This window comes from Podarcis erhardii, assembly GCF_964252035.2.
Source record: "Podarcis erhardii genome assembly, chromosome: 6".
NCBI classification, from domain to species: domain Eukaryota; kingdom Metazoa; phylum Chordata; class Lepidosauria; order Squamata; family Lacertidae; genus Podarcis; species Podarcis erhardii.
In genome coordinates, this window is record NC_138510.1 from 61920748 (window position 1) to 61946194 (window position 25447).

Consider the following 25447-nt stretch of genomic DNA (forward strand, 5'->3'; position numbering starts at 1 on the left):
ACTAAACGTAAATGAACTGTGAAAAAGACTCTATGAATGGAAAGTGGACACAATAGATGTACCTTTCCCTGTTTATCTGTTTTGTAGCACACACAAAAAAGCCTTAAAATATTTTTTTTTTAAAAAAAGAAACAGAATTGTAGAGCTGGAAGGTACCACAAGGCTCATCTAGTCTAACCTTCTGCAATGCAGGAGTTCTCCAGGGTTTCAAACAGAAAGCTTTCCTGCCCTACCTAGAGATGCTGGGGATTAAACCTAGGATCATTTTGCATGAAAATTTTGCTGTTCTCTTATAATGTTTGGTATTTTTTTATTTGGCAATATATTTTGTGATCATATAAGTAACATTGTAAGGGCTATGCCTAAAGAGGCTGCATAGAACTGTATAGATAGAAATCCATATCCTGTTAAGACTGCAATCCTAGAATGATTTTGTGGGAGTAAGTCTCTTTGAATCGAATGGGGCTCCTTTTTAGTAGACCAGAATAGGCTTGCACTGTAATAACCTTTTAGCCCTGCGTCTCATTCTTCAGAAATTTCAGTAGGTGGAGCAATTGACAACATTTTACACAACACTCACCATTTAGTACAGGCAAGCCACACAAAACAATTGCATACAAAAAGCATCCACTGCCTGGTGAATTAAACGGATAAACTGAAATAGTTTTTCTTCTTCTTGGACTAGTGTTTTCTAGTCAAATTGTATGAAGACTGCACATGCTTACCAAAATAAAACAATGCCACCCTGGGGTTTTCTTCACCCTCTAATTTGATGAAGGGTTTTGGTGGACTTGGAAGCTTGCACACTTCTTTTGTGTGCAATTTGAAAGGCCTAATGCAGATTTTGGACTTTTTATTATTGGCCAACACAACTACCTTTGCTTTTTACGAAAGCAAGTTCAATAAAAATAAGCATTCACCCCTTTTGCCTGGCTCATTCTGTTGACAAAGACCAAAGCACCAAGTTTTAGCTTATTAAAGTGTCAATAACGCTTTAGTTTAGTAACCAAATTGCACATCTACATGACACTATTTGTGGAGATTGGATGTTCTTTTTCAGGATTATGAACTATGAAGATTAAGAACCCCTGGCCTACCTGGCAGCAAGTCCAACGTCCAAAGGTCCGGAAACACAGTCCAGGGTCAATCCATGTAGCCAAGTCTGAAGCACAGCAGTCAGGATACAGCCCAGAATTAAACCCAAAGCACAGTCCCAAGCCAATGTCTATCAACAGGGGCAGTAGAGCAAACACAGCACCTCAGCTCTGCTTCCCTCTTTGTATGCTGATTGCAGCATCTGTGTTTGATGAGGCTTGTGACCTTCACCTGTTCTGAGTCTACTCTAGCTGAGGAATCACATAGCGAGCCCCACCTGGCCAGCTAGGCTGCCCCAGCCTCCTAGAACGTCTTTTCTGCTGCTCCCTATGCTTCAGAGTCTGCCTTGTTTTTGGAGACAGGGGCCCCTCTGACTCTGGTGATGGGTCTTGCTGCTCTGGTTCTTGTGCATTGACTTCCAGCCCCTCACCATCGTCTGTCACCCTGTGAGTACTTCCTTCCCAAACCATCTAGAATAGCTCAGTTGGTAGAGCATAAGACTCTTAATCTCAGGCTTGTGGGTTCAAGCCCCATGTAGGGTAAAAGATACCTGCATTGCAGGGCATTGGACTAGATGATCCTCATGCTCCCTTCCAACTCTATAATTCTATGATTTTCCTATCGTCTGCTTGCCCCGGTGTGTCCCAGTCCTGGCTACACCCCTCCCAAAAAAACAGCTACAGGGGATGGAATTTTGTTGTGAAAATTCTGTGTCGGTATTCACAACAGCACAATTCAGAAATAGCTAAGTGAATAGGTCCAAATGGTTTCAATGGATCTCAGTCTCATCTGATTTTTTTCTCAATTGTCCTCATAGAGTATATCAGCCAACCTTGGGTGGTGCAGAGTCTCTACATTATATACGTAATGCTTGGGAACAATCAACTCATAACTCCTCAATGTGGTTAGGCTACTTCCGCAATAGTTATTGTTTTGCTCCGAATCAGTTTATTAATGAAAAGGGGGGACCCTTTGGAAATGTGTTTTAGCTGCATGATGTGTTGTCAAAGTACATGTTCAGTTTTCACTTTTGAGGACTTCCCCTTCCCTCTTGCACAGTGGACAGCTTTATTCTTCTTCAACAATTTAGATGATGATGTCAGCTGCAGACTTAGATTTTTTAAAAACAAAACCCTGCTGACTAAATATATTTCTGCACTGTAAGCCAATAAACATTGATTTCTGCAGATGGGAGAAGCCAAGAGATATTAAATGATAACATTTTGTTCGTGATTCTGTGATAGAACCCGGAGGGATTTATAATTATTACCTCTCTGTCTCACTATTATCTTATTTAAGACCCCAGTGTGTGGTGTGGTTGCCAGGCAGTATCCACCATCCTGAGATATTTTCATCATTGCTATTGACCTCTTTAGATCTTGAAAAACATTAATAACCTCCTTTTTCCTGGATGGCCTCATGATCTTGGCATGTACCCTGACTTTGGTATGCACCTTATATTATATACATTCAGGTGCCGATTAGAGGCAGTCGTTGCTCCACTTTTTATTATAAGATGAGGCTTGCTTCCACATGCATGAAAATTATTTGATGTGTAAGTTCAGGAAGAGGACCCGTAGCACAGGTGCCAGAGCAAAGTACCGGTACTTGGTTTCTTGCCAAGGTTCAATCCTTGGTGGGGATGGCAGGATCTGTCAATTTTGGTTCTCTCAGTTTCTCAATCTTAAATTCAGTTTTCCACATTTCTACTTCAGTTTCCAAAGCGTTTTGATAAAAAAAAAAATCCTCAGCATTTTAGTGCTAATTTCTCTTGATAAACACATTTTTGAATGCAGTTTTGACTAATGTGCACATTTTTGCAAGCATTGTCTCCTAATGTATTGCATTGTTGTATGTTATTATCACTAATGTAAAAAAAAAAAACTATGCACATGCATCCCTAGTACATTATATGCATTCCTGTAAACACCGTTTGGCTGGGAAACTGCATCAGAAAATTTGGATAAGTACAAATTTCAAAGGTTGGCTGTGCAAGTTTGACAGATTTGGCTTTAAATGCAAACTGAATGGAATTACTCCCCCTTCACTAGTATGTAGCTGAGCCACAGGATGGAAGACCTTGGCAACCTGCTTAAAGGAAGTGGAGGCCAGGGGTGGGTTAATCATTTTTTTTCTTCTGTCAAGAGCCATGCGTCCTTGGTGGTAATCTATCAGAGACAGCCTGTTAGTGGTGGGTGGAGCCAGACCTGAAAGTGGGTGTGCCCCCCCCTCTCTCTCTCCCCAGCAAAATGCCAAGGGAGGGTCAGATCACTCTTGCTGGGGGTCTGAACTGATTCTTTGTAGAGGATTTTTGAAATTAGCCCGAGTCATATGAAATTAGGCTGAGGGCCGCAACATGCCCACCTCTAGTGTAGGCCTTGCTGTAATGGATGAACCGATGGTCTGCCTCAAGATAAGGGAGCTTTGTATGTCCATGTGATGTCACGTCACCTGGTCAATAAGCGCTTGATGACTTATCAAGTCATCATGTATGAACTGACTCCAGTTGAAGACATCGTGTTTGTGGTGATGTGATGTGGTGCACAGGACCTGACACATGCCATCTGCTGCTTGATATGGCAGTCATCAAGTGGAAAGAAGCTCACTTTATAATCTAGAATATCTGTGTGTTTTCTGTCTGTTTGTGGATGCCGAGACTCTCATTTATGTGATACGGCCCTACAAAAGAACTGGTTAAATTGTGAACTGAAGTAGAAAAAAACCACCAGATGCTGTATCCTCCTATTCTATCAGTGGGCCTTGACGCACAAAGCCACTGGCTTGAGCATTGCAGTTGCTTAGGTAGTGCTAGAAAGTTGTTTCTCCTCCCCTGTCATTTTTGCTGTTATTTCCTGAGTGGAAAGAATGCTGTTGTTATGCTTTAAAATACACTGGGAAGAGAAGGGGCCAGTTTCTGTTGTTTATTTTTAAGTCAGAGGCCCTGCCATTCTTGCCTTTTCTGTGGAGTCTAAGACTCAGGGAGACCGCACAGTAAGCCGTGGATTGGACGTTTGCATTCTTGGCATATCTTTGAGTTTATATCATGACAGCTTGCTGGGGGAGAGCTCTTCCATTTCAGTCTGCCCCCAACCACCCTGCTTGCTTTTAAGGAGGGCGTCTGGTGCTTCCACCCCCTAACCCCTTTCAGCAAAGCAGATAGGGGGACCTTCTGGACAATGTGGCTGTAATGTGTTCTGTTGATCTCAGGGCTGTTTCACATGAGACATTTTGTACTCAGTTTTAGGATATCCAAGAATGCATACATGTTGTGTCAGCTATGAAGTGTGCATGTATAAATGAAAGGTTTTCTTTTCAAAATATTGGCAAGTGATAAGCTGCTTGTGGTGATTTTGAAGCGAAGTAGAGCAGCCCATAGCTATGACCTTGGCTGCATACACACCATACACCCCATCCTGCAAGAATACTGGCAAATGTAGTTTCCCCCTTCACTGAGTTACAGTTCCCATCACCCTTGACAAACTACTTTCCCCATTGCAGTGGTACCTTGGGTTACCTACGCTTCAGGTTACATATGCTTCAGGTTACAGACTCCGCTAACCCAGAAGAAGTACCTCAGGTTAAGAAATTTACCTCAGGATGAGAACAGAAATCGTGCAGCGTCAGCGGGAGGCCCCATTAGCTAAAGTGGTACCTCAGGTTAAGAACAGTTTCAGCTTAAGAACGGACCTCCAGAACGAATTAAGTTCTTAACCCGGGGTACCACTGTATTCTTTTGTGGGAGGAGGCAGTAAATATTCTTTGAATTTATGGTGTACACATCCTTATCAAAATGGATACGTATAACTTTCCTTCCTAAATGGAAAAGAAATACGCAAGACAGTACACTATATCTCTGTGTAGGGTGTGTGGGTGTGGGTGTGTGTACAAACAACACACACACCATACAATTTTAAAGTCTAAGAAAAAACCATTTTAATTACCAGACCATTGCAGATGATGAGAAGTACATTTTATTATCTTCTTTCTGTGCTTTTTCCAATAAACACTCCCATCCACAAAAGGAGGTATTGACAGGCTTTGGGTGAAGCAGCAGGGCTTTTTTTCAGCTGGAACTCAGTTCCGGCACCTCTCAGGTAGGTGCCATTGCCATTATAAGAGAACAAGGAAGCTATTCTTGGTGAGTTCCAGCACCTCTTTTTTCTAGGAAAAATAGCACTGTGCAGGAGTACAAAGAGTATTTAGAAAAGCACCTTGAGGGAGTCATACATCCCCTCTCATGAAAGCAGACCAAGGAGCCCAGTTGCCACAAAATGCTGATTGGCTGTTGGAGGTAGAGGGGTGTGTGTGTGTGTGTGTGTGTGTGTGCGCTGGGGGAGAGATGCAAAATCACAATGGGGGGGGGAATGGAACAGAGTACTTGGGAAAAGGGCAAGTTCCAGTTAACAAGCCGTAACAGGAACACTTCAAAGTGCAACATTTTGTTGCAAGTACTACTTGTTTTGCGACCAGTGCAGCGCCAGAGATCTGCACATAAACAGAACTGAATGTTCCTATTTCAGTACTTACTATACAGATGTGCATCTGGGTGGATATAATATATATCCATCGCTTTGAATGGAAGGCTCTGTCAGCATCCTGTTTAAATGAGCCTACCTACCAACCATCTACATTCTTGTGCAACTAGTCACCTATTTGTCTCCGTACATGTTTCTGTTATTGGATCAAGGTATTTGCTCTCTGTCACAGTTACGATTCTGTAACATTTAGATTTCATAGAATGGTAGAATTCCGAGGGTCATCTAGTCCAATCTCAACTAAGAGCATCCATGACAGAGGACCACCCAACCTCTGCTTGAAAACCTCCAAGGAAGGAGAGTCCACCACCTCCCAAGGACTCTCTCCCACTATCAAACAGCCCTGTCAGAAAGTTCTTCCTGACATCTAGTTGAAGCCTCCTTTCTTGTAACTTGAATCCATTGGTTCGAATCCTACTCTCCGGAACAGGAGAAGACAAGCTTGCTCCATCTTTCATGGGACAACCCTTTAGGTATTTGTAGCATGAAACAGATGTATAAATTAATGTGCAATTGTGACAGTGTGACTATTATTAATCCATGGTACGTAATGTTGTTGCTGAGCCATTTGAACTGGTGAAAGCTATGTAGTGAGCAAGTCATCATAAAGATATATTTAAAACTGATAAATTACTTCTGCTCCTCACTGCACAGAGAAGTTAATCTACAGGACTGATGGGCCTATAAATAACCTTCAATGAGCTCCTTCCCATTCAGTGTCTAAATTGTTGTTGCCATACAGCACAGTATTAAACTATATTTCTTTAGCAATCAACAGCCTTCTTTCTGAACTTGCCAAACTTGAGTGTTTACACTGTCTTAAGACAATAACTGGGATTTTAAGACAGTTCTTTTCAAACATTAAATCAAACTAAATGATGTGTAGAAAAATACTTTAGGTTAGCACTTCTGTAGACAACAAAAGGCTAAATAGTATCTCTGAAGTGCAAATAAAAACTGCAAACGTAAGATCAATATAAAGAATTCTAGCATCTCCAATTGACATCCGCAGAGTTCCCTTGTTCTCTTGGAATGGCACTGGCGCCCACCTGAGAGGTGCCAGAACTGAGTTCCTGTTAGTTGCCCCTGAAAAAGCCCTGGTTACAATATTAGGTTGTGCTACAATATTAGGCTTACATAATGCAAAATTGAAGGAGGTCATTCAGATGTTGTTAATCATCATATTATAGACTGTATAATTTTATATGGATGCAAATGCTATAATTCTATTTGCTGCCCACAGGCATTTCAGAGTATAATAAATAACCAGGATGGCAAGAAGTATATTTTAAATACTTTTACTAATTGCTTCCTGAAAATATCTGAAAACAAGGAAATATTACATTTTTCACATGGGCACAACATGGAATTCACTTCTAGATTCAGGTTTTAGAACACTAAAGTAAAATTTGAAAGCTTGCATTAGATGTCCCTTAGCTTGTGAAATGCAAACATTAAGATATGATTTTAAAATTCTAGCACTCAAACAAGTACAGGCACATTCACAGAGGGGCCAGTAATGGATAACTTTCTATTGCAACATGAAGCTTGTTGTTTTTTACATTAAACATGTGTATAACCACAGGGTCTCGATGAGAGACTAGGTTTTAATGCTTTTGTTTTTGGGAATCAGTCCTGTAGGTGTTTTAAAAATAGAATTGTGCCTGGTGGGTACATTTTAGGTTCGTAGGCCTTTGCAGAATTAATATTTATTTAGAGATGGCAATCACACTATATTTAGCTATCATATATAGGGATGCAATCAGATGGATTCCTTATATTTAATTCTGAATTTATTTTTTTCCCTTTAGTGACTCCAGAGAAATTGCATCAGGAGTTCGCTATCAGCGGGTTTTGACAGAGGAATTTGGCTACTATTCACAAGTAAAGCATTTGTGGTTGGTGGACTGTAAACAGATTACCGTATATTCATCTGCAAGCAAGGAATTTATTTATCTGAATAAAGTGAATGATAGTGTATTTTGAATTGTCATTCACTTTTACCAACAGCAAATTTGGCTTTCCTTTTTTTTAACCTTTCTAGGGAAAATGGAAGACATTGCTAGAACTTGAACTTCCATTCCTTGAATGGAGCAAGGCTTTTCTGCTTCCTCCTTCTATCTGCAGTGACCTTGGGCTCCCTGAAAATCTGCACTTGAGGGCTGGCAGGTGCATCTGGAACAGCATGGTAGGTTGCATAGGAGGGATTCAAAGTAGAGGGTGCAGGGAGATTACAAAAAACTTGGGGACACATCCTTGCACAAACAGAAGCAACTTCCACTCATACATCTACATCATTAGAATCGAGCCATTGGCAGCATTCATCCATCATAACCAGAACAAATAGATGTTGTTTTTTCTATTTTCATGTTTCCAGTAAATAAGGGTGAACCAAAATGGACCAATGAACTGAGTTTCTACCAGGATTTAACAGTCAGATATGCTGTGCAAATTAATAGACTCCTGATCAACCTGGTACCAGGTTGATGTTGATGTTTCACTTTTGTGAAGTGAAGCCGCCATTGGTCCATCCAGTTGACTGGTGGCATCTGTCCAGGGTTTCCAGCAGGAGTGTCTCCTGGCCTTAGCTGGCACCTTCTGCTTTCAAAGCATGTGAGCTACCATTGAGCCGTGGCCTTTCCAAAAGTGGTATTTTCAGCACTCTTTTGTTTTTACATAGCATACTTTTTCATTTATCTGACGGCATTATATAGTTTTATGAATTGCAGGTTTTAACCAACAAAGTTATGCTCAGAATGGATCCGTTAGTCATGCCCACTAATTTCAGTGGGTCTACTCAGAGTACAACTGAAGCTCGATAAAACCCTATGCCTTTAATCAGACTCCGAGTAGACCCATTCACAAATTTGCCATTTGTGAATTTGAGAGGATCTTCGATTCTCTCTCTCTAGTTTATTCATTATGAAATGGAGTATCACTTTAGCTGCCTCTCTGTCTCATTTCTTTTGCTTGACTGTGTTGGATCCTCATATGGTGTTTGTAGGCTATATCCAGCTTTGTGGGTCCCAGGTTTTGTGTGTGCCTCCTACAAGAAGCCCAGGCCTTGCTATTGATAATGGAATGTGAGGTGGAATGACCTCCTGTTGCTTTAATGATTACAACAGACTTGTGTGTCTGTGTGTGTTTTTCCTGGAGGACAGTAATGAAAGGAATGCTCAATCTGAGCCCTTAAAAAAAGGGCAAGGCATGAAGTCCTGTTTTCTTGAGGGTATTTGGGAGTTGTGCAACTGATGTCTTATGTGAAGAGTCCATTTTTTTGCCCCTGAGCAACAGAATCAACTGCAACCATTAGCTCCATACTTGGTGCTGAAGCAAGTATTTTTTGTGGGATCACTTCCGACTGAAGGTGTGGAGGAAAGTGAAGAAAGAAGAGGTAAATAAGGGGCAGGGTGGTGCAGATGGAAAAGTCCATTCAGTTGTCAAGAGCATTTTAATTTTCATTCAAGTTCTTTGTAGAGATTGTGTGACTAATGGAAGCCCGTTTTATTTTTAATGAGGGCTGTTTAATAAGAGTCTTAATTTTTTTAAAAGCATCTCTTCACTCTGCTTTGGTCACCATTATTTTACCTCAGAATGCACCGCATATAAGTTTATTTCGACAGCTCAGCTGGATTCTCAAATTGATTTTGTGCTTGTTTCAGCCCTACAGAGCTGGACCATTAATTGATTACCTCTCAAAGCCCGTGACTGCTTTTATCAAACCTGGCATTACTTAACCATTTTATAAAGTTTCCCATCAATGCAATCAGGACAGACTTACACAGATTTAAAAAGAGGCTCTGTCAACTTGTTATATGACTAATTTTAATAGTAATGTACAACAAAGTTCACACAAGTCTCATTCTATTTTTCCTGGAAGGTTACTATAAATGATAATGTCAGTTCATTTAAAGCATTGAAAGCAGGACGCAAAATAATTTTTTAAAACCCCAAATTACTTTCAAGGTTTATTGCAGATGGGAGCTCCTTTGTCGTGTGTGTGTGTGTGTGTGTGTGTGTGTGTGTGTGTGATCCACACTCAAACTGCTCAAATGTGATGTTTCACTTCGCAGCATCCCCTCTCCATCCCATTGACGCTAAAAATAAATTTCTGCCTATTTTCTTACAGAAGCTGTGCCTTAACAGGAGCATGCATGCAGAATCCAACAAGTGTAGCTTTGTTTCATTTATGACTACCATGCCATGAGAGTTTATGTCATGACAGAAAAATAGAGACCCTATTGTGAAAGTATTCATTTTTAAAGTGTCGGATAGAATTGCTAGGTACATGTCAAATCCCAACGTATGTAATACTGGTTGGGTTTGCAAGTAATGTCCTGCAATGAGAGTGAATTGTGCTAAGCCTTGGGGTTGCAAGTCTTCCCATCTCCCCTTTCACATGGCAGAGGATTCGCCACTTAGTTTTATCCTAACCATTGTTTGTTGTGATGTTCAAACCTGGGAAACTATGATTTGTCAAATTTCAGATCTGTTAATAAGGCAACCTATACAGGTTATGGATTTGTCGAAAATATAGTTTGAAAACAAGCCACTCTCTGAAAGTATAGCTTGATTCCGAATTGCTTTCACTAAACATAGTATTAAAAAGCCTTTGCAGTTCTCTGGGTTTGAACGTCACAGGGAACAATGTTTACTTTAAAATACGGTAAGTAGTAGTTCCTCTTCTGGTACAAGAGAGATGAGGGACAGGCACACAAAGCTGAGGTTGTGATTGCTACAACACATGCACATAATGGGAAACCATAATTTCCCATCATATCTGGGCCCAGCCACTGAGTACCATAAATGGCTTTGTTACAGGGCCAAATTACTCATGACGCAAGAGATCAATGATCAGGACCACTGCATTTTGTTTAATCATTCAAAACAGCTAATTTGATCAGGGAAATAGTGCTGAGGGAAGCTCCTCAGTGCTGCCTTTTTCTCCTCAGAGAAGCCCTAGTGCTTCCTGCACTTGCTATGACCACATCATGAGATTTTCTTTAGCATTGCCCTAAAGAAATGTGTGCATGCACTGAGAGCTCTGTGACTTTCTTCTTTGCAGAAAAGAACCCTATGCTTCATCCCACAGTTAACGTAACACACCTGATTTTCAAACGTAGTTCATCATGCAGCAAAGAAGACTGCTGTTTTACAGTTCCATTTATTTGCTTAAAATGGTGGATCATTGCAAAACATTGCTCATAGCAGAGACAGCCCAAATAGTTAAGCAAGAGTGATCTGACATGCACGCACCCCAGTTTAACTAGTTTTCAGCATAAGATTTGCAGGATAAATTTGAGGCAGAGAAGCTAAGCAGATGCATATTACAGCAAGTTAATGAGGATGAACTTTAAATTATCACTTTGACAAAGCTGCTGTTCAAAAGAGGAGGCGCCACTGGAAATGAGGAACTGGTTGCACCGTTTCTGGATTATGGAAGGTATTTTTGTTATTCATTGTGGTTGAGCAATGGGAATTTGAGGGAGATCTTCATATGTGTGTGCATTGTAGTGAGTTCTGGAAGGCTGCCAGAGCCCACAGAAGAACTCTGCCTACCCTGTGGGTGGAAGGTTACTCAATAAATGAAACAATATGGCAGATAAATTAGTACAACAGATTTCAATCTACCAAGTTTGGGATTTCCAGCATTTTAGCCTGATGAAACAGATGTTTGCCCAAAAGGCACCTTCCATATGAAGCCATAATCAGAAATAGCTCTACAGAACCTAATTATGAAAATATCTTAAACAATAATAATTCTCATGAGGAAGTTTATGATCAAGTCATTTTGTTCTACATACTTAGCTTGGTAAAAAAATGAAAAAGCACACTGTATCTTAATTGTGCCCAAACTTCCAGTGAGAAATATACTTCAAAGCTTTCTCTTGGCTGGTTAATTCAAATTCAATTAAAAAAACGTAAGAAAGCCATATATATGATAATTCCAAAGGGATAAAAAACAAGATGGTTGTGCTCTGTGAATATACAGGAAGTAATGTGTGTGTGTTTGGATCCAATACATTCAACTATTTCTGTAAATAATTAGCTATGACTTCTTGCATCAGAGCCATAGAAACCAAACACAACCAAGATATATATTGTACATAATCTAGCCAATCTATATTTGTAGCTGTATGCTGAGTAAATGTTGACTGCCGGTACTTATAGAAATCAATAGTAATAAATAGCACAGTACAACTTACAAGTTAACTGAGACATGCGTTAAGATAGCTGGTTACAAACAACACTCATTATCTAAAGTTACTCCAAAAAAGTATTGCTTTCCTGCTGTGCTTGTAGACAAACTGGAAACATCATGTGCTTTAAGAGATATATGCTGGACTGTCATTTGAAAAGCAATATCTGTTTTCACAGCCCAACCCAAAGATGTGGTACCAAATGCCAAATCAACGACTATCAACTATACTTTAACTCTGTGTCTTAGTTTCCTTTCTTCTCAGTAATGTCTAGTTTTACCCTATATGTGATGCTGTCGTGCTGTGTATTCTTCTTCTTTGTCTCAGAACATCTGCTATCCACAGTGGTGGGCGACAAGGAGAAACAGATAGGGCGGTGATGCAAGGTCACATATTGCATAAAATGAGACACTCCTGGAAAAGCATGGCGTGATGGCAACAGCACGGTAGGATACAAAGTTCTGTCGATGAAGTTCTGCTCATGCAATGGGGATCTCTCGAGTCTCAACTCTCAAGTTCTGCTGTGGTTGAATCCAAGCCCTTTTGACAAACACATCCACACTAATGTCTCTTGTAATGACTGCTGAGGTACTAAGAATTGGTACTAATTTGTGCCCTTGTACTGGGATCAGGCCAAAACCATAGCCGTAGCCCAACAGCAACCATCAGTGCTACTGCACTCTTGAGTTGTCCCTGATGTGATGCTTTGATGCAGCAGGGGGAAAGGCTGGTACTTTCCTACAGAGCAGTCAATGGGCTGTGCAGCAACAACAGGCTTAGAACAAAAATAAGTGAATCAGAGGAAGATTTACTGGGCAGGAAGGAAGACTTCCTAGTGTTACCTTATTCACAAGGTACAGAGAATATATTTGAAGTTAGTACAAGCTGACACAGCATCGGGCTATCAAGATACTTAAAGTATCTCAGAATTGCTCCATATTACTTGTACCTTCACTGAACCTGGGCAGCTTTGGTGTGGTGGTGATGTCATACCTGAAAGCACATTATCCTTTATGTCCTTGGTCTTCGAAAATGTAGAACTATGCCCAACCTAGTTGCTTCCCTGTAGTTATTCAAGCTTTGAGAAACAAAAAAAAGATAAGCTCAAAGCTGAAGAAGAGACAAGACAACTTGACTTGTGGAAGTAATTACTATTAAGAAAAGGCAATGAAATAATCTAACCATTATTTGTGCCACTGGTCAGAGGTTAAGGCTATAAAAGCAGGTTTAAGGGAGTGACTCATTCATTAGAAATGTATGCAAATAGCTGACATAGTTCTGCCTTTCCGTAAGTAGAGAAATCAGCAGTTATCAGCTATGATCATGGGCATATAAATTGGTTACAGAGCTGGGTAAAATAATGAGTCTTTTGTTATCTGTTTCCTATTCCATCACTTTATGTATTCAGAGGCCGACTGTGCTGTATGTGGCTCCGAAGGAACTCTGCAATTTCCGTGTGGGCAGATTTCAAAGCTATGGACAAAGCAGAATTACCAGCCTACATGAAGGAAAGAAAAAAAGGAGATTATTATTATGCCAGCACTCTACGTTTAGACTTAACATATTTTTCTGTGTATTATACGAAGTTTTTTGACTCAAAAATCATGTCAAAAAACTGGAGTTGTCTTATACATGGATAGTGGCATGGGGGGGGGGGGTAAGCTGCGGGCTGCCAGTCATCTGGTTGGTGGGCGTGCAACTCCCCCCCCCCCCATGCATCAGTGGGAAGTGCGTGTTTCCCGCAATGGTGTGGAGGGGAAGTTGCCAGCCATCTCCCCTCATTTTCTTTAAATTTAGTCCCCCAAAATAGGGGGCGTCTTATACATGGGGGTGTTTTATACACAGAAAAATACGGTAAGTCTAAAGCTGTACATACTGTTAAATAAAGAATAAAAGAAACCACCACCCACATTTATAACAACAGAGCACCTTCTCCAAAGGAGCAAGCACATTATTTTTTCTAAGCTATGCCTACACACTGCCCAGGCTTACGCCCAGAGAGGTCACTTTGGTGCTGCTAATGCAGCAAAAACAATGTGGAAAGCAGCAATTAAAATTTATTGCTCTCTGCAGCCACAGCAGGCGCTGTGATTCTCCAGTGGTTTGACTTCACCTCTAGAGGTACACTCCATTGTCTCCTGAGACAGATGGATGCCAACAATGGCAGACTTTGACATAAAGACTCCCAGCCCATTGGGTGAGATTTCGTAGCAATTACGAATCAGCATCTTTCAATGGCAGCCTTCCGGATTAGGTATTTGAAGTATTGCAAACAATCACTTTTTGCTTTATTGACCCCACTTTTTGGCAGACAGAGCACAAGACAAGTCTCAGTTTGCAGAAAACAAAAACCAAATACGAAAACCCCCAGGTCTTCTAACAGTACAGCAGAGTGAATTGCTCATTAACAGAGCAGGTCCTTTATAATAGCAAATTAGCACTAAATTTTATGTGGAATCAACACGATGTTGATGGTCTCCAGTTGCATCTGTGTACATGCAGTTAAAAGCTTATTGTAAGTCACAGCCCTGCCTCAAGAGTTGTTTGGCTTGGAAATTCTGCTTAAATACCAGGCCGTTTCACTGTGAGGCAAAGCTTGATGGGACACATCTGGATCCAATTAATTATAGCATTTTCTCTAGTTTCTGCCAGCATAAGTAAACCTTTCTTCCTGTGATGTAAACTAAACAATGGAAAGAGATAAACTGCTGCAGATTTAGTCTACCTGGGGTACTTTTCATATGATTTGAATTCATGCCACATTGGATCAACTCAGGATAAATTACCTAGAGATCAGCTTGGTAGGTTTTGACTGACACTTCCCTAAGAAACTATTGGTCAGGTGAAGAACCTATGGCCAACTGGGCATGCTTGCTCAGGTCGATGGAAACTGCAGTCAACATCTGCAGGGACATAGGTTCCCCACCCCTGATCTAAACATTAAAAAGCCTAAATTCCCAGTTGGATTTTATTAACATGGCAGGGCAGCTACTCCCTATAATACAGAAGGAAGTGATTCAAATTCTTGCTAAGCCATAGAATTTCAGAGACAATGGATGTTCTGAAAGCCCTGTAGAAATACAGGAATAGAGAGCCTATCTGTTGCTGTTAGTATTTATCAAAAACTTCCTCAAATGACCAAAGTGTTCTTTTTTAAGCCTACACTAATTTAAAGAAGTGGCTGCTAAGTAGTAGTAACAACAGGAGAACTGTGGCCATGTTGCGGAAGTAGAAGGGAGACCAGTACACACAAAATAAATCTTAAACAGGCCACTTCTTTTGTTGAAAGGGCATACAAACCAAATGGGTCAGGGAGGTCAACCAAACCAACTTGCTGTATAACCGCAAGTTGGCCTGTGTAAATCATCTATAGGGTAAGCTGAAAACTAATGCAAATTGACTCTTCTCAAAACTGAGACCTCAATGTTCAGTATTTATTGAATAGTGGGTAAAAGGAGAATAATTTGAAACTCCCCGCTTGAGTCTTGAAGAATCCAAATAACCCCTAGAGCCATTTTAAGCCCATCTCACACCCCTTAGGTTGAAAATAATATGTTTATGGCATATTGCTACTCGCCTTAAGATTGATCTAAAATTGCTCTATCCAGTTTGGATACAATTTGCTGTATCCTCAGCTCTGTGCTCAAGAGTTGTGGCAAACAGAATACAGTGGTACCTCGGGTTAAGAACTTAATTCGTTCTGGAGGTCCGTTCTTAACCTGAAACTGTTCTTAACCTGACGTTACAGACGCTTCAGGTTACAGACTCCGCTAACCCAGAAATAGTACCTCGGGTTAAGAACTTTGCTTCAGGATGAGAACAGAAATTGTGCTCTGGCGGCAGCAGAAGGCCCCATTAGCTAAGGTGGTACCTCAGATTAAGAACAGTTTCAGGTTAAGAAAGGAGCTCCAGAACGAATTAAGTTCTTAACCCGAGGTACCACTGTACACGTATCTTGGCTAAAAATAGGCCAATCATTGACAGAGGCATTTTCTTTCACAGCCCTGCAAGGAAGCAGCAGCTAGCAACAGCTCATGAGGTTAGGTTTTAAGAGTGAGTGGCAAAAACTGGAATGCCATTGGCAAGGATAGGAGAAAAGGTGGACACAAGCTTATGAATCCCAAGAGATCCAGTCCCAATAGCAACTTAATTGGTTGACCTGTAGACAAGTGCACAGCTCGGCCAATCATAATAAATGGTATCATTCAAAACTAGATCCTCCCTCAGTAAACCTCTGCCTGTGTGTGAGGCAGCAGCCTGTTAACCTTTGCTCAATTTATAAGGAAAATGAGACAGGAATCTCATTTGCCTTTTAAGGAGCAGTAGATTTCACCTCAAAATTTGTTTTCCCAGACCGCAGCATGCGTCCCTGTACATCAGTCTTGTTGTATCATGAGTTTTGTAGTCAACAGTCACTACATACATTGTTCTCAAGCACTTTTTGCTCACTGTTGTACTGCACCATGGGATCCGTATTCTTATAGAAACACATACAGTTGGCCTGTGCATGCACGCTACAGCTAAAAAAACTCATAATGCTGTGTGACAGTGAGCAGAAGTTAGCTTAGGAACTACACTGTTTAACAAGGACCTTTGTACAGATCCGAAAGTCAAGTCAAGAGCTGCTCTGTCAGAAGAAACCTTAATTTCTATAAGATTGCTAGCAATTTCAGAAAAAAACCTCATTATTGGTTCCCAAATTTTATGTTAAAACCCGTTTGAGATAGTATTTAACAGCAAGCTTAGTTTTAACATGGTTTGAAATTGCGGGTCCTTATAATTTGGCAAGCATTCATTTCTCTCACCTTGTCAATCAATGCAGCATCACAACTTGGATGGGTCAAGAGAAGCTTCACAATTTCGATGTTACCATACTGAGAAGCAACCATCAGTGGTGACAAACCAGCATCATCCTGAAGGTTTACATCAGCGCCACATGACAACAAGGCTTTCACCATATCTTCTCTATCATGGCTCACCCCCAGAATTAAGGCAGTCTGGCCTCCCTAGAAAAAATCAGAAGCAAGAGAGAGAAAATTAGTTTTTGTATACTATTTCTTATTCTCTCAGTGAAGAAAATCACCAACATTTGTAGCCTGTTCTTTAAGGAGGAAAATGGTCCAAGATGGTGAAGGATATATGGAAGACATGAAAACATGGTGCACTCCAATTCTTTAGTGAATGTTGTACTCCCATTTCTTCATTCTCTCAAAGCTATTTTTTTGTGTTGCCCAATCTCCGATGAAGCTTCAGAGTTGTGGCTGCCATTTTGTTGAATTATGGGAAGGAAAAAGATTAGAAAAAATGCTCATAATCTCCCTGCTGATAAATATATGTAGCCACTCTAAGACAGCAATGTAAGATAAGCTGATAAAATTTAGTTGGTCTGTAGATATGAGCAAAATAATTTAGCCAAGTCTGATACAGGAGACCCTGTTTACAGCACCAACCCTTCTGAAGCAGATTTTGAGGGTAAGCAGAGGTATGGAAAAGAGGATTAGATGAATTCATGGAGGACAGGGATACCTATGGCTACTGAGATCTTATGATGAAGGACTGTGTGTAATCAAATACATGCATACTAGCCATGATGACTATGCTCGCCTCCACAATTGGAGGCAGCAATGCTTCTGATCAGATGCTGGAAACCACGGGAGGGGAACGTGCTGTTGTGCTCGAATCCTGCTTGCTGGTTTCCCACAGGCAAATGTTCAACCACTGTGAGATGAGGCTGCTGAACTGCATCAGCCACTGGTCTGATCCAGCAAGCTCTTCTTATGTTCTTATGTACTATTACAAATATTGTGGCATCTTGATCGTGTAAGCAAAGACTGACATTTCAGCACAATAGCGTTAAATTAACGTTTTATGAGTCCAGATACCCATGATACCCTTTTTTATATATAAAAAAGCCTTTTGGTTTCTGTAACTCAAAACAAAATGTAGTGACACATTTCAGCATACCTGACTTGCCCGTATATTAACATTGCCTTCTTTCAAGAGCTTCGTGACCACGTCCATTTCTTCATCGGTTTCTGCTGATGCAAGTGGTGTGATCATTACTGCTGTATACCCAGCTTTGTTTTGATGGTCCACATCACAGACACCTAAACAAGAGGCAACATTTTTCATCTATCTATATCTACCAGGAGTCAAAGAAGCGCAAGACACGTGAAGCAATATTCTTATTTAATTTACTTGTATCTCAGAGATCAGCCTTCACCAATGCGTAATCCTCCAGATTACAATTAGCTCCACAATGAATGGAAATTAGCTGGCATGGGCTGATGAGAGCTGTCCTCCAAAACATGCCTTACAGTGCAATCTTATATGTGTCTACTTAGAAGTATGCCACATTGTTTTCACTGGTATTTACTCCCATGTAAACGTGTACAGGATTGCAGCCTTAAACACATAAATATTTATCACGAATATGTTTTTTAAAAAGACAATCAGCAACAGATTGTACAGATAACTGTGAAGACCAAGACTTTAATTCATATTCCTTAGGCTTTAACACACTGAATTTTAAATTCAGAGGGATGTATTTTCCAGAGCTAAGCAAGCTTCCTGTTAGAGCAAAGACTCTGGAAACAAAACATGGAGAAGTTATGGCGACAGAAGGGAACACACTCCTTGCATTTTCTAGAGCTTCTCAGAATATAGTCAGGACCATGCATGCCTTCTGTAAGCATGACCCCGTTTGCACAATTTGTTATGCTGGAATAATGATCATTCCACTCACTTCAGCTTTTGACTTGTTTGGACAGTTTAAGGGAAAAGACTCAAAAGCTCAAATGGGATAAACGGCAAAATCAGGGGCTCAATTCAGCTCATTGTCACACCAGAACAAGGTCCATTCTACATTCACTGACAACACTGGCGGGGGGGGGGGCGAGGTCATTGGGCCCCCTCATGAAGCAATTTCACCAATACTTTACTGATACTGCATCAGAAAAAATCCCTACGCCAGTCTCAGAAGGTGCAAATTGGTCCTAACAACACTTTCCTCTCATCCCTAGAGAAATTTGGTGGCCTGTATATGACCCAAGACAGTTTATAAGGGGATAGGCGTAAAATACCTTGGTTATGGAGAATGATATTTTATTCAATATGCCTTGTACTAAATATGTACACTATGTGTTGGATTTGCTAGAAAGGCATATGGGAACAGGAGCTGGCTACCTTGGGAGAAAAAGGGAAATACACATTGATTAGCCCTAGCCACAGATTGCTCACGTGGAGGGCATTAGCATGATTACTTGGAGTGGGGTTGTGCCCTTCACGCTGCCATAGATGTTGCTTCCTCTTCCTCAAATAGCCATGTGCGTCACCCACACTTGTCTGAAGAGAAAACACAGTATTCAAGCTCTTGCTCCTGTGTGGGGCCTCTGCATTATCAGGACACCAGAACAAGCAGGTGTCCTCTGTTTATGCAGAGGCCCTACACACACGTAGGGCAAGGCATGGTTGCTTCTGGAAGAATTCCTCAGGGCAGGGCTAAAAGCATTCCCCGCCCCTGGTTCCGTGGGTGATGCCCAGCATGAATAAGGCTATTGTGTCTGGCTTATTGTGAGAGTTTTCCTCATACACCTTGGCATCAGACCTTGGCTGTCTTAACTTCAAAGGAAGATGTAGGTATGCAAAAGGAAATAGGTGACTAAAGGATGGGAAAGAAACTGGAAGAAAGAAGTTCAGTGGTAGAGCACATACTTCGCATGTATAAAGTCCCAGGTTCAGTGTCTTCTCCAAACAAAAGATCTGAAGCAGCAGGGTTGGCAAAGACCTCTGTTTGGAGAGTTGCGCCCAGGCAGAGCAGCAAGGTTTTTCTTAAGGTTTGCATCATTGCTAGAACTCCAGGGCATGCTATTATTTTCCTTCTTTCATAGACTTGAAATGAGTTAGTATTTAAAACTCAGTGTGTAGCTTTGAATATAATTGCCCGGGGGCATCTACCAAGAGAACAAAACAACCTTGTTTCAATATTCTGGGGTGGCTTGGAAGTCTTAGTGCAACAATTGATTTATAGACACATATGATAATATGCCATTCTTCTAACATTTTACAGGTTGTCATGCCAACCAGGAAATCAAAGAGCTTCTTTCTTCTTGCTGGAAAATACATGCATGTTTACTGGATAAAAATCTTGTAGGACATTTTACTCTTTCACATCTGACCTGACAGGCCAACCGTTTAAAATGCAGTTTTTATTGCTGAACTCTAGCTTCACATTTCAGTTTATAAGTAGCAATCCTCGATTATGAAGTACAGTCATGCCTACTGTGAATGTTACAGCATAGAATATTTCACAGTTTCCCCCCAAATTTGGGGTGAGGGGATGTGTAGAAGAGCGTGTGTTGGAGGCCTAACTCTGGTATGCTCGTGCGCCTTAGAGGTCTGTAATTTTCTACCACAATTTTTGGATTCCAGGTGTCAACTGAAAACACTTTTAGAACTCTTTTGCAATCTGATGAATAGAAGATTACTTCCTTAGCAACAATGCATGTATCTGTGTTTGAATTACTTGCTATAGTAGGTGTTCTTGTTTTTAGTTTGTACACGTTTTTAGCTATGTTTGGATGCATTTTGCCTAGATATTTGCCTAGACATCACCCCGAGTTCTTTTTGAGGAAGGTTGCATTTGTAAGTATCCTAAATAAATAAATAGAAGTCAGCCATATCTATATTTGAGGGCTGATTGACCCTTTATATAAGTAAATATACCTACCACATACATAATTTAGATCTAACTGCATAAATGGAAATACAGCGCATCTCAACATAGTGTGACCTGTGTGCCTGCTCAGTGTGCTATCTAGGGGCTAACTGTTGATGGGCAATTTCAAGGCCCCTGTTATCCCTTCCTCTAATGCTCTTTATCTTTCAACCCAATTTGGGTTGAGCAGGCCTTCAAACAGAAGAGTCCTTCAAGAATGCTGCCAAGCTTATGCCGGCCATTAAGAAGCTATCCTTCTGTAATCACCAAATTCTGATTTTACATTTTTACATGGTTTTATATATGATTGTTGTCAATCATTATGATATTTTAAAAGGAATAATGATATATAAATATTTTTATACACCAAAGGAAAATAAGCAGAGAGCAGTAAATCAAGACACAATGCCAGCTCCCTCTTTGCTACAGAGTGTGGACAAGATCAAAGCATAATGTAGGAAAGCCAGAGAGAAGATCACCGCAATTAAGGGGAAAGAAAACAAGTACCCAGTTGGGCCCTAAGAACTGAGATTGAAAAAGCAGTTTCAGGGAGAGTGCTGAAAGCAGAACAAATGGACATAATTTTCAGCTCCAAAAAAGCAATTAAGGGATTCTTACCTGTCTCTAAAAGAAGCTTCACAATCCGAAAGTTGGAATGAGAAACACTGTAATGAAGTGCTGTGTTGCCGTTCCCGTCAGCCAAGTTCACAATTATATTCTCTAACTGTGGATGAATTGCCTCAACCTCTTGGAGGTAAGCTGCCACAATTTCAGGGCTGGAGGATTTCCTGCTTGAGATTCGGAACCACTCCTGGCAGATGGTGCTTAAAACGTGCCTCTAAAAAAGAGACCGACAGCTGATTTAGTCCAACAATGAGGGTATTCCAAACTCTTTAACAACGTTTTTGTGCTTGAAACTCACAGCCAAACCATTAGTGCCTCCCATTCACCTCTGGGGACCAAGAAAGTTCTCAGATTCCAGTCCATATAGTAACGTACTGCTCTATGTACAAACTTCCTCCATGGAGCAGCACTGTGAAATGCAAAGATGAGATGATAGCTCTTGCCAGAGCACCTCTGCTAGAGCTGATGGGAGAGTTCAACAACATCTGGATGGCTGCATGCTCCCCAGCCTTGTTGAATTTTAATTCTATTATAGTTTAATGTGCTGTTCCTCTGCTTGGGCGGGCTGCAAAAAGCAATCTATAACTGAGACATAATAAATAAATCTACGCATATTTAAACTTGCCTTGTTATGAAATCCTGCTATGGTAGCAGACCAGCACAACATCTTTTCAGTAGCTACTGGACTGATTTGAGTTTTGAGAGATGCAGTGTTGTGGCCAGCTAAGTGTAGACCCATTGAAATTCATGAACTGAAGCTAGTCATATTCATTAATATAAATGGGCTTACTCTGAGAATAGCTAATGTTGAATACAACCCAGTTAGTAACACTGGATACAATCTAGCAAAGTGTATTAATACACAATGCTGTACACTCCGAATGAATGGGAGCCAACCATGTAGTACAGAGAGGACTAATATCTAGAAGCCCACAGGTCTCAGTCTCCTCAGATGCCCACAGATGTAACCTCCCCCCCCCCCCCAAGTTCTATCCTGACATCTGCTTTGTGATGATAAATGCAATGGGTTTAAGATGTGAAGAGGTTTTATTATGGTTGATTGCTGCAAATGAATAAACCATTTAAACAAACTTTATTTGGGGAAATGTGTCTTTTACTTCCCTACACCATTTATCAAAACTAGCATTTCATTAATTTAGATTTTGAAAATAGGGAATTGGAAGTTAACCATAACACATCAGTGAAAAGCTGGCACTAGTATGCCAGGGACAGCTCAGTCAGTAGAGCATGAGACTCTTAATCTCAGGGTTGTGGGTCTCAGCCCTACATTAGGCAAAAGATTCCTGCATTGCAGGGGAATGGACCAGATGACCCTTCCAACTTTACAATTCTATTATTCTCTGAGTCGACCATTAACCAAAAATAATCACTGAGAAGGTTCTTAAGTTAAGCTGAAACAGAGAGGTGCTCAAAATACAACATGAAAAATATGAGTACCAGTAATGTGTCCTTTGTGGTTCTTATTTCTGGCAGGTGTTTGCTCAAGATCTGGCATCCTTTCAGAAAATCTGTAGAGGGTTTAAATCTGAAAACGAAAAACATCTTTGTGGATTCACTGTAAAAAAAATATGTGCAAAAACACAGCTTCTTCTCTTTTTTAAGAATAAGATTAGGAAAAATAAATGAATACTGATGGGGGAAGGACCTTATAGCAAAACTGCTCCTCTGCCCCCTACTACTATTCAATAACTCTTTTTTTATATATATGCAACTATATAATTGAAAGGTTCAATGCAGGACATAAAGCACAGGGGGTGTTGTGAGAATAAAATGAGGAGGGGGAGAGTTCCTTGAAGGAAAGGTGGGATATAAATGTAATAAATACAGGTTACTTGAGAAACTACCCTGTTTCTTATACAGTGGTACCTCGGGTTACATACACTTCAGGTTACATATGCTTCAGGTTACAGACTCCGCTAACCCAGAAATACTGCTTCAGGTTAAGTACTTTGCTTCAGGATGAGAACAGAAATCGTGCTCTGGCGGCGCGATGGCAGCAGGCGGCCCCATTAGCTAAAGTGGTGCTTCAGGTTAAGAACTGTTTCAGGTTAAGTACGGACCTCCGGAACGAATTAAGTACTTAACCCGAGGTTACTGTGTTTTGCATTAGTGTTTCACTTTCAAGTCTCCAAACTACCAGAAACACTCAGAGCAGGGCCTCCCGTATGCCTGCCCGTTCTGTTCAACTGTGTCCCTGTTGACATACATCAGGGATCCATTATTTGTACTTTCTGGAAACAATTGATGGCATTTTTGTTTCAACGAGCTCTTGCAGCTCTCTTAGGTGTACACCTTGTGTTGCTTTTAAACCTATTCTTTGTAGTGGTTGTTTCGGTTTTTAAATTTATTTTTAGCTGGGCTTTTTTTTTGTTATGTTTGTAAATCACTTTGAAAAACAAGCAGAAAATGATTCATAAATGAATAATCATAATAATACCTTGTCTTCAGTGTTAATTCAAATGCCTTATAGCTCATAATAACTTGGATTTTATTAATGTTTCTCTCAAATATATTATTAGACCTGCTGAAAGCAGAATGGAACAGAAACTACTACCGATTGTCTGCAGGAATTGTACATGTTCACATAATGTTCCAACAGTTTTGCTGAAACACCAGCTGCATCAAGCACCTCTTACCCCTAAACTGTGCCAGCTGATTATTACAAAAGCAACTATTTAGGAATTGGGGCCTGAGTTTGATTTTCCTCTTCCCTCCCTGTTTGTGTGTTTGTGTGTGTGTGATTTTTTTATTTATTTAGATTTTAAGCTTGCAGGCAGGGGCTGTTAACTGATTCCATGTAAGCCACTCTGGGAGCTTTGCTTTTAAAGCTAAAAAATGGGGTACAAATGCTCTAAATAAAGAACAAGAACCATTACCTGTCTGCCTTGTGCTGTGTGCTTGGTCGTGTGGTTCCCTCTTGCTCTTCAGGGTCTTCTTTCCTTGCGTAATGGGCAGTTCCAGAAGCTCTTTGTTCACTTTCATTGCCATCTTCACCCCATCTATGCTCATCATTGCCACACCTTCTCTCAGTCTCACTATCTGAATTCCCTTCTGAGGAGCTTTCTTCAGAACTTGAATCTTCACTGGATGTGGTTTCGTAACTGGGTGAGGACAGCAGGCATTATTCAGCGTTCCTTCTGTCCGAGAACCAGAGAGCTATAAGCAAAATTGGTGGGCCCTAGGCCCAAAACCCTCTTAAATTTGAAATCCCAGGCTGTGTAAGGCATGGATTTTTATTTTTATTCGCTGGGACATAAGTAATCTCAGAAGCATCCAAGTTTTTGCTAATTCAAAAGGAATTGGCCTCTTATAGGAGTAGTGGTTTCAATAACAGTATTATTGCTTGCTTTCTAACTACCATGACGTGGCTCATTCATAATAATACTTTTATGGCTCTCTGCCATAAATGTGATATTGAGGTGAGGTGACATTGCATAATTTCCAGAATGGGGATTATAGGCACTGATGCCAAGGGAAGAACCTGGCAAACAATTCTACATGACAACTATGCACATGTCATTGACATCTTTCTCACTGCAAGACTAATATTTAGAACCAATACCAAAGCAATATTGGTGTCTTAACAACTCTTAGCTTTCTGATTTATGTCTCCAGCTATGACTGGAGACATAATGCTTAATGCTTCCATTACAATTAGGAGCATATATCTGAATTCTACTTTACATTGTTTTGGAAAGCATTGTCCCTAATTCAGGGAATGATCCATAAACTTGAGCTCTACTGAGAGCTCCCCAACCTTTTCACTCTCTGCTAAGCACCAACACATTTGAAGTCCTGCTTCCACATCGCCCAGCAGCTGTGAAATAACAGTTAAAGCAGCCACAACAACTCCTGGACAGAACTGGAAGCAGATAGCCACTGTACCTAGGGATGAGGGATATATGTAGTGTTGTTCACATTTTAATGCAAAAATATGTCATTTTCACCTCTATAAACAATGCAGTACATAAATCAAAATGCAGCTATCCACCCAATTTGTGCTTCTTTGAATTTTGCTATTCAGTTCTCCAACTATATGTGTACAAAAATGCATATATTTGGGAAAGCACATGAAAATATTTATATTACTGAAAATAGCACACCAAAAATGCCTTATATCAGGGAAAATTGTATACCAAAATGTGTATATTGGGAGAAATACACAATAAAATGCTGGTTTACTATTGTTTTTAATTGCACACTCATGCAGAAATGTGGAGAACTGTCCCTTAAGGCTGGAAAAATGAGAAACTGAA

The 25447-nt window shown here is 40.5% G+C and overlaps 1 protein-coding gene and 1 long non-coding RNA gene across 10 annotated transcripts in view; one reads left to right on the forward strand and one right to left on the reverse strand.

The window, feature by feature from the left end:
* Positions 1-1255: 1255 nt before the first annotated feature.
* On the forward strand, positions 1256-10934 carry LOC309344674. Of its 2 annotated transcripts, XR_014157839.1 has the most exons (4): positions 1256-1541; positions 7442-7514; positions 7675-7818; positions 8925-10934. It is a non-coding gene; the product is annotated as an uncharacterized lncRNA (long non-coding RNA). The 2 variants fall into 2 exon arrangements; XR_014157840.1 differs by lacking the exons at positions 1256-1541; positions 8925-10934 and adding an exon at positions 4553-4672 and having other exon boundaries at positions 7675-8216.
* KANK4 (KN motif and ankyrin repeat domains 4) overlaps positions 10776-25447 on the reverse strand; it is a 64975-nt gene continuing 50303 nt past the window's right edge. For 7 of the 8 annotated variants that reach the window (XM_081867140.1, XM_081867136.1, XM_081867138.1 and 4 more), the window contains 6 exons: positions 24068-24292; positions 22629-22716; positions 21165-21384; positions 17795-17937; positions 16636-16836; positions 10776-13328 (listed from right to left, as the gene is read on the reverse strand). In XM_081867140.1, the coding sequence (XP_081723266.1) occupies positions 13227-13328; positions 16636-16836; positions 17795-17937; positions 21165-21384; positions 22629-22716; positions 24068-24292 (979 nt within the window). In that variant the 3' untranslated portion in view covers positions 10776-13226. Of the gene's footprint in view, positions 13329-16635; positions 16837-17794; positions 17938-19650; positions 19783-21164; positions 21385-22628; positions 22717-24067; positions 24293-25447 lie in introns of those variants that run through there. The other variant, XM_081867141.1, reaches the window with a different exon arrangement.